This window comes from Ceratotherium simum, chromosome 13 (genome assembly GCF_057802395.1).
Source record: "Ceratotherium simum simum isolate JZ-2026a chromosome 13, ASM5780239v1, whole genome shotgun sequence".
NCBI lineage: Eukaryota > Metazoa > Chordata > Mammalia > Perissodactyla > Rhinocerotidae > Ceratotherium > Ceratotherium simum.
In genome coordinates, this window is record NC_141912.1 from 32,962,257 (window position 1) to 32,971,150 (window position 8,894).

At 52.5% G+C, this 8,894-nt stretch overlaps 2 protein-coding genes across 2 annotated transcripts; one reads left to right on the top strand and one right to left on the bottom strand.

Moving 5' to 3' along the window:
- Positions 1 to 389: 389 nt before the first annotated feature.
- LST1 (leukocyte specific transcript 1) lies at positions 390 to 3,435 on the top strand. The gene is made up of 4 exons (XM_087438330.1): positions 390 to 469; positions 1,955 to 2,051; positions 2,640 to 2,662; positions 3,208 to 3,435. Exons 2-4 carry the CDS (start codon positions 1,955 to 1,957, stop codon positions 3,352 to 3,354), a joined length of 267 nt encoding a protein of 88 aa, XP_087294456.1. The 5' UTR covers positions 390 to 469; the 3' UTR covers positions 3,355 to 3,435.
- A 477-nt stretch (positions 3,436 to 3,912) lies between these two features.
- NCR3 (natural cytotoxicity triggering receptor 3) lies at positions 3,913 to 6,782 on the bottom strand. The gene is made up of 4 exons (XM_004424370.3): positions 6,290 to 6,782; positions 4,697 to 5,041; positions 4,424 to 4,531; positions 3,913 to 4,307 (listed from the first exon to the last, which is right to left on the bottom strand). Exons 1-4 carry the CDS (start codon positions 6,330 to 6,332, stop codon positions 4,261 to 4,263), a joined length of 543 nt encoding a protein of 180 aa, XP_004424427.1. The 5' UTR covers positions 6,333 to 6,782; the 3' UTR covers positions 3,913 to 4,260.
- Between the last annotated feature and the right edge of the window lie 2,112 nt (positions 6,783 to 8,894).

Below are 8,894 nucleotides of genomic sequence, written 5' to 3' on the forward strand. Positions count from 1 at the left end.
TCAGTTGGCCAAGCACACTGCTAGGTACAGCCCCAGAACACCAGGTGAGTCACCCCGAATCCACCAGAGCTCACAGTCTGATGTGGGAGCCGGGTGTGTGTCCACACACATACACTGAGATCGTGAGCCCTCACTGGATGCAGTGTGAGGGATAATTGGGAAAAAGTTAATCAGGGAAGGCACTCAGAGGAGGTGTACATTCACTGACTACTTGCAGGATCAATAGGATGGCTGGAGCTGAGGGGGATTACCGGTTTAGTTACAGTCACAGAAATCTGAAAGGAAAGATGTCATAACCCTAACCCCCAAAGCCTAACTTCCTCTCCTAACGTTACTGCGGAGGTGCTGAGGCCGGAGGAGAAGTTAAAGCCAGAGGAGGCGTGGGAATGTCTGAGGTGGCAACACTGCTCTCTACCCAGGCAGCTCTGGCCAGTCTGGAGTCTGTCCATCCACAGGCCACAGGCTCTGGGTAAGCTGAGAGAGAGCAGGGACCCTAGTGGGGGAAATCCAGTGGGGGTAGGAGGACAGTCACATCCCTGAGTGAGGTGAGGCTAAGATGAGGGAAGGGAGAGTATGGCTTTGAGGTTCCCTGGGACCTGGAGGAATCCTCTGTCCAGCCTCTATCTCTGCGCCTCAAAGAAATTAAAAACAATCCACTTCTGCCCCCACTGCCCCTCCTGGCCACCTCAGGCCCTCCTCTCCACCTGTGCTTCTGCTTCCCACTCCCTCACACACACCCCAGCATTCCTCTTGAACCCAGGAAGGTCTCAGTTTCCAGACCCTGGTCTGCATCTGGCTCTGGCGGGAAGTCAGTGGCCCCCTCTTTGCCCTCAAACAGGAACCAGTGGTTGTAGGGCAGGAAGTGCCTGAGGGGAAGTTATGCAGCCCCAGACACTCCTCCCTGCCCCACTTCAGCCCCAACAGTATCTGCCCCTGGGAAGCAGCTCTCCGCACGCACGAGCCAAGTAGGGCTCTGCTCTCCCAAGCTGCTCTGGAGCTGAGGGAGCGGCCCCAGCTGCCAGGTGGTGCTGGACACTGCCTTCCCTACTTTTCCACCAGTCCCCACATGCACTCCAGACCCTGGCTCCTCCTCCTCCATCAGCCCCCTCACCAGAACCTAGAACTATCCAGTGCCGAAAAGGCCCCTCTGAACCACCTGGTCAGCTTAGGGCAGGGGAAAAGGGGTGGGCTCTGGGGCTGGACAAAGCTGCCCTTGAACCCCAGCTGAATGTCCTAGTAAGAGTCTGGGCTCAAGTCTCGGGTTCCTCACCAGGGAAATGGGCACCGTAATACCCTACGTTGTGGGGATTAGCAGTGACAAATGGCAGGGTGCCTGGTTCAGGGTTGGCACAAGTGAGGCTCCTCAGGCTGGGAACAATTGTAACAGAGGGCCCCACACTTTACAGATGAGGAACTTGAGGCACGTGACTCCCCCAGGCCATTTAGCCTGGAAGAACAGGGGCTAGGTTTCCTGACCTCCAGGCCAGTCTTCAGTCTCCGACCTAATAATATGAGCCAGTCTTCAGTCTCCAACCAAATGATATCAGCAGAGGTGGGTGAGGTAACGTTCTGCACAGAGGGGGTTGTGGGTGCACAGGGAACAATAGGTGAAAAGTAGTGTGTGTGGTTCATGAGTAGGTGGCCAGGGCCTCTCAGAACCAGCCAGTACAGGTAGACAAGGGACTTTATGGGGAAGCCAAGAGATGGCCGGGATGGTGGTGGGAAGCCTCTGAGGGGTGAGCGGTCTTGGGTATGAATGGGGTAACAGATAAGGGATGGGTACCTCTCGTAGGAGGTGAGGTAACATAGTCTGGGGTGAAGACTCTCTGAGAGGATGTTTTTCTGCCTCTAAAACTGTTGGAGAGGGGAGCTGAGACATCCACGCCAACCAGGAGGATGGGTAAACTGAAGAGAGAAAAGGGCCTTCTAATACTGACGCCTTTTCCCCACACAGATGCAGCTTCCTACATATGGGAGCTTGGGGCTGGGGGGGCTCCTGCTCCTGGTTGTGGTTGTTCTGTCTGCCTGTCTGTGTCGGCTCCATCGGAGAGGTAAGCCCCACCCTCGTAAGCCCCACCCTCGTAAGCCCCACCCTCATCTTCCTCATTCGTCCCACAGCAGTGCCCCTGGTTGCCCCCCACCACCCTTTCCTTTTTTTTTTTTTTTTGTGAGGAAGATCAGCCCTGAGCTAACATCCATGCCAATCCTCCTCTTTTTGCTGAGGAAGACTGGCCCTGAGCTAACATCCGTGCCTATCTTCCTCTACTTTATGTGGGATGCCGCCACAGCGTGGCCTGACAAGCGGTGTGTCGGTGCGCGCCCGGGATCCGAACCTGGACCACCAGCAGCGGGGTGCGCGCCCTTAACCGCTATGCCATGGGGCCGGCCCCAAGCCACCACCCTTTCCTACTGCTTTCCCAGAAGTCCCCATCAAGCCTGACACGCCCTGGGGGAGGAAGATGGTAGAGGTCAGGCAGAGAGGAGAGGGGAGAGTGTCCAATGAGAAAGGCCAAGGCTTTGGTGTGAGAACCACAGGGAAGTCAGCAAGTGAGGACACTTCCGTGGGGGTGTGGGGAGCACGTGAGGAGGGCTGGAAGACACAATGGGAGGGCCGTGCTGAGCTTCTTCTTTCCTTCCAGTGAGGAGGCTGGAGAGGAGCTGGGTGAGTCTGGGGGCAGGGAAGTGGGTGATGGGGTGACAAGAGGGGGCTGAGGGCTGAGAGGGGGGGGCAAGAGAAGAGAGAGAAAGCAGGGGCATGAGAGAGTTAGAGGGACAGAGAAAATAGAGAGAGAGAGGCAGAAAAGAGAAATAAGAGAATGAGAAGAGAAGAAAGAAATGGTGTAGAGACAGGAAGAGGAAATAAGACAGAAAGGAGAGAGAAAGAGAGAAAGAAATGAGAGAGACAAAGCGATGAGGAGTGAGAGAAAATTAGAGAGAGACTGGGAAAATGAGAGAGAAACCAAGAGGAAAAGTAAGAGAGATTAAGAGTGGGGAGTCGGGGGATAGTGAGAGAAACACAAAGAGAAAGGGCAGTGCGAGAAAGGAGCAAGAGCTTAGAGCTCTTGTCGGGTGCAGAGCAGGGGAGACTGAGGGGGCAATGAGGCAAAAAAGAGGGCGTGGGGCAAGAACTTACAGGGGAGGATGAGAGAGAGGGAGGCTCTCTGGGGACCAGTGACCTCCCGTCAGCATCTTCTGCCCTGACCCCAGGCCCAGCTCTCGGAGCAGGAGCCCCACTACGCGTCTCTGCAGAGGCTGCCCCGCAAGGGGCCTGACAGTGGCCACCAAGAAAAGGAAGTCTCCGAGGAGGACCCCAGCAGCGACTACGCCTGCATTGCCAAGAACAAACCCACCTGAGCACCCTGGATGCCTCCGTCAACCCAGGCGGGTGCTCGGGACCGTCCTGTGGTTCACCCAGTAAAGACAGTGGTCTCACCACCTTCTGTGTCTCAGGCTTCTCAGTCCCTCTCAATCCCCCGTTTAATATGGCCGCCATCAAAACTTGCTTCAGCCACTCTGGGGTCAAGCAGTGATTTATGGATGAGGAAGGGTGTTTAGAGACCCCAGCTCCCCTGAAGGCCAGAAAAGAGTATTTGCCTGTGGGCCATTGTCAGTAGGACTAATTAGATCTGATACTCCCCATTTCTCAGGAGAATCGGCCTCAGCCGATTCTGGGCCTGGGAGAGGTGGGTGTGTTGAGCCCCATGATGGTGGTGGGAGGGGGCTCTAGGCACGGTCGCTGGGAAGCTCCCTCCTTGGATCTTCCTAGGCCAGATTTGGTAGAATAGAACGTTAAGAGGCAGGGGAACCCGGAGAGGGACTCATTGGGGCATCTGGAGAATGGAGAAGGAAATACACGAGACTCATAAGAAGGAGTTAGTGGTGGGGCAGAGAGGAATTTATTGGGGTCTCTTTTTTTGCGGGGGGGAAGGAAGATCAGCCCTGAGCTAACATCCATGCTAATCCTCCTCTTTTTGCTGAGAAAGACTGGCTCTGAGCTAACATCTATTGCCAATCCTCCTCCTTTTTTTTCCCCCAAAGCCCCAATAGATAGTTGTATGTCATAGTTGCACATCCTTCTAGTTGCTGTATGTGGGACACGGCCTCAGCATGGCCGGAGAAGCAGTGCGTCGGTGCGCGCCCGGGATCTGAACCCCGGGCCGCCAGTAGTGGAGCGCGTGCACTTAACCGCTAAGCCACGGGGCCGGCCCCTATTGGGGTCCTTTGAAGAGAGTTGGGATCACTGAAGTCTGGAATCACTCATCAGAGGCCATCCAAGGAGTGGGAGTGTGTTCCCATGTGACAGTGGCCTGGTGGAGAGGACAGGAGTCCCTTGGCGCTGCTGCCCTCCTCCTCTCGGTCTCTGTCTCCCCCTCCTCCAGCTCTCTCCCTGCCCCTCCACCGTTGCCTGGGCCCCATTACTCACATTTGCCTTGGTAATAGATGGTGCTGCCCATGGCCACAGAGAGAAAGCTGAAGGCATAGAATGCAGCCCGAAGGAGGAGGACTGTGCTGGCCCCCAGCCGAGGAGGTCCTGCATGTGGGTGGTGGAGAGGAAGGACTTAGTAAAGGGGGCCCTGGGGAAGAAGTGTGCACAGGCTCAGGGAGGGACAGAGGGCAGGGGGCCTCAGGGAAGGACTCTCGACTTCCAGGGAGAGTGGGGCCTGCAGCCAAGGAAGTGCAGCCTCCCACACCTCACCTTTCTCCACCACCAGCAGAGTCCCATTCCCTGTCCCGACACCCAGGCCCAGCACTTCCACCCTGCACACGTAGACGCCGGCGTCATGGCCTCGGATGTCCCAGATGTGCAGCTCAGCCTGGTGGTCACAGAGGAAGCGGGCAGAGGCAACAGAGGCCAAGCGTCCCCTGAACTCTGGGGTCTCGTTCCTCACCTCCTTCCCCAGGGCCACCTTGTCCCGGTACCATGTGACAGAACCAATGGCTGGTTTTCCTTGGCTGGCGTTGAAGGAGCAGGGCAGGAAGGCAGTGGCACCCTCTTGGGTATGAATCTCAGGGGGCTGGGACACCCAGAGAGCACAGGATCCTGGGAGCAGAGAGAAGACCCAGAGAAAAGCCTCCCCAGTTATTCCAAAGAGAAAAGACAAGAGCTTACAGTAGAATATCCGCCTCCATGGAGGTCCTGGGGGGATGAGCACTTTGGGTGCCTCATTAAACCCTTTCCTCCTTACCAACCTAATTTCTTGACATGGCTTATTACTTTTTCAAACTCTTTCCTGTACCAACTCTCACCCTCACCCTGTCCCATCATTCTCCAGCTGCATTCACTAGTAACACCTTGCTGAAATTTAACCTGTCACAGTGAAATTGAAGCTCATTAGTGAATGTGGCTGTCTAGTTAACTAATATCATTAACTATATTTTTCTAGGCATTGTTTTAGTACTAATGACATTCTGTGGTAAACCACCCTTGCTACTTTGTTTTTTGTTAAAGAGCATTAACTAATTAAATCTCCAGGTGAAGACATGGCTATAATTGATTAAGATCCCTATTTAACTCATCCAAACTGATGAATTAAACTGATTATTAAAATCCTTGATTAAATTCTCTAGTTGGTGAAATTTAACAGTCATTCTTCTATTTCAGAGGTTCTCAAACTTGAGAGTGCATGGAATCACCTGGAATGTTTGTTAAAACAGGTTCCTAGGCCCTGCCCCCAGACATTTTTGTTCAGTAGGTCTGAAGTGGGGAGTGAGGATTTGCCTCACGTTCCCAGCAGATGCTGAAGCTGCGGGTCTGGAGTCCACACTGCATTTAGTTAATGAATATGTCTGATAGTTAAGGTCTCTCAGTTAATTAAAATCAGTTGCACTAAGAAACTTATCTTAGATTTAATTAGGTCTTCCAAACTCCTAATTATATCTAGACCCTAGATAATAAGCCTTGTTTAATAGGCTTATTAAATTCATCAAATTAAAACTGACCCCTTAAAAAAATTGACCCCTTCCTTCAAGCCCTTTTTACTGGTTCTTTCAAGTTTATCTTATTAGGAAGGTGGCTGAGAAGAAAGAGCTCTGGGATGGAAGCTAGGGAGTGACCCTCCCAGCGGGCGATGTGGAGACGTGGAGGGAACTGTGAACTGGGGAATCCACTGGGTGTCAGCCTTACTGAGGACCCCACTTGCTCCCACTCTCCTTTCCTGGCTGCTCTCCTCAGGGCTCAATGTTCAGCCCTCACCAAGCCTGCTCGCCCGAGACATCTATGTCAAGCCTCCCCCATCCTCCCTCCTCCCAGCCCCACACCCCTCAGGGTCCTGGGAGACAGCCCTGTCACCTGGCTGAACCACGATAAAGACGAGCAACAGCATCCGGGCCATGTCGGAGGATGTTCCAGTTGATGAGGGGGACGTGAGCAGTGAGGTCTGGGTAGAGGAGGAACAACTCACTACTTGCGGCCAGGCCTTTGGTCACCAGATGGGGGTGGGAAGCTTCCTATGGCACACAGGACTCACACGTCACTTGCCAAGGACTTCAACTGCCTGGGACCTCAGGCATCAAATGCATGCCTCTCTGAGGAGGAGGATGCTGCTGATGGCGATATCTGGGTCGAGGAGGTGAGGGCAGCATATGGGCAGGTTTCCTAAGTGTTTGAGGGGGGAGGGTGGGGCTTAGGCGGCTGGTAACGCTAGGGCAGGTGGGCGGGTGAGACCAGGATGTGGTTCCCCCACCTTCCGAGGTTCAAGAAGACCAACTCTTTACCCAGAATAAGCCTCGAAGAGCTCTCCTGGGCCCAGAGCTAACCTACTTCCCCTCCCCATGGCTCAACAGCACCCAGGCCCACCCCATCCATTCCCCTCCCTCTAATCTGGCCCTCCCCTAGGACTGCTCTAGAAATTCTATAAATGGGGGGATTAGCGGAAGTGAGCTGATTGGTGGTGGCGGCACGGGGTTGCTGGGGACTCGGTTTGGAAGCTGTATTTGCATAGCAATCGCCTCGTTTTACTTAGACCCTGTCGACTTGGGTGGTTTGGCAGAGTGCAGCTGACTGAGATATTGAGACTCATTTGTATTCAGATCTCCATTAAAGGAATGCACCTCTCGCAGAGGTCTGCTTTACCTAGTGCAGTCTGCACAGATTTATCACCCACTGGTAAATCTACGCATTTATTATTTTATTCACTATTTAGCTAACATTTATTGAAAAATTACGAAGTGCCCATTACATAAAATGTATTTTTACAGACACAAATGAAAGACACATTGCGTTACACATAACTCCAAGGTTATACCAGGATTAGTACAGAGTATGCCACACACTCTCCTATATGTATTACACACCCACATGAGAGAACACAGCACACAGAAAAGAAAGATTGTGTGTAAAATGCCAGGTGAAGTATGCCCAGCCCTCACCACACACTTCTCTCTGGGTCCTTTTATAGTAATATGTACTTTTTCTTTGTGTCCGTGTTTCTAGCTCTGTTTCACAATACATTCATAGACTGTGCAGTTCCCACCCTTCACCGCAGTGATCTGGAGCTTTTTTCTTTTTGGAAAAGCAGTCATCTTATGGTTAAGAATGCTGGCTTGGAGGCAGCCTGGGTTCAAATGCCAGCTCTCCCGCAAACTAGTTATATAATCTTGAACAAATCATTTAAGCTCTCTGAACCACCTCGACAAGCACACGTGTTGCACAATCAGGGAAGGACTCACTCAGCCCTTCTCCATCAGTGGAGTGGCTGCCTGCTCATGGCCATCTAACCGTAGGATGTGGGATTGAGGTGCCACGGCCAGGCAAGGGCTGCCCCCTGGTGGTCATAGGGCATAGGGAGGCCTGAGGCACCAATAGGTGGCTTTTCTCAACTGGATCTTAACTCCTGCTTCTGCCCTGTCCTTTACCCTGCCTCATCCTGGCAATACCCCATCCCCATCCCAAAGAGTCAATGTGGAAAAAATTGTCTCTTCTACTCAACTGTGAGAAGCCCGTGGTTTGAGGAGAGAGGGGAGGTCACCACCGGTGGAGTGGGGGTGGGGGGCTGGAATGGGCAACTGGCCTGAGGATAAAACCCCATACTTTCCCGGTGCACACACCGTCTCATGGCACTACTCCCTGTCCCAGGGCAATGTGGCTTAGAAGTCAAGGCAGCCTAAGGTGGAGTCCTGGTTCCACTACTTACACATCTGTAAAATGGTAATAGCATCTGTCAACTTCCAGACTGCTCTGTACTGGATGCTCAGTGTATGTTAGCCTTTAGCTCCTCTGCAGCCCTGGGCTAGGATGACCAATGATATAGCTGGGCCTAAACTCCAGGGTACCTTGCTTTCTCCACCTCTTCTCTCTACCTAAGATTTCCAACATCCAAAAATGTTGTGGATTCTGAAGACAGTATTTGGATTTTTTTCTTTTTAGTCCATCTAGAATAAATCCTGGTATATATGTGGATTCAAGGACCTTTTTCAATAACTCTGAGACCCTCTAGGGAATTTAACCTATGGGATGGGAACTGCTGTGCTCATCAGCTCAGCGGACAAAGGATGGAATTTTTCAAAAGGAAATTTTACTAGGGACTAAGGAGGAAAGGCAACGAATAGAAAAGTTGTGAAGTGGTTGTGCACACGTCTCTGGTCTAACTTCTTCAACATCCAGCTGTGGGCTGGCTTGAGGGTGGTCAGGGCCAATAACCTCCCAACCCAGAGCTCTGATCAGGAAAAGAAGTGAAAACACAGAAGCGCCTCTGGAATCCCAGCACAAGTGATCCTACCTCTCCCAGTGTTTCCTCCTCTCAGTGTTGGCAGGAGTGAGACGTGGGTGACTTCTCTAGCCAACTTCTTATAAATGTCTTTCAGCTAATGAATAGTTTCCAGGTTATATTTTCAACTTCTCACTGCAACTTCTCCTCTGTGGGTCATTGCTTTGGACCCCACCACCTTCCATCTCT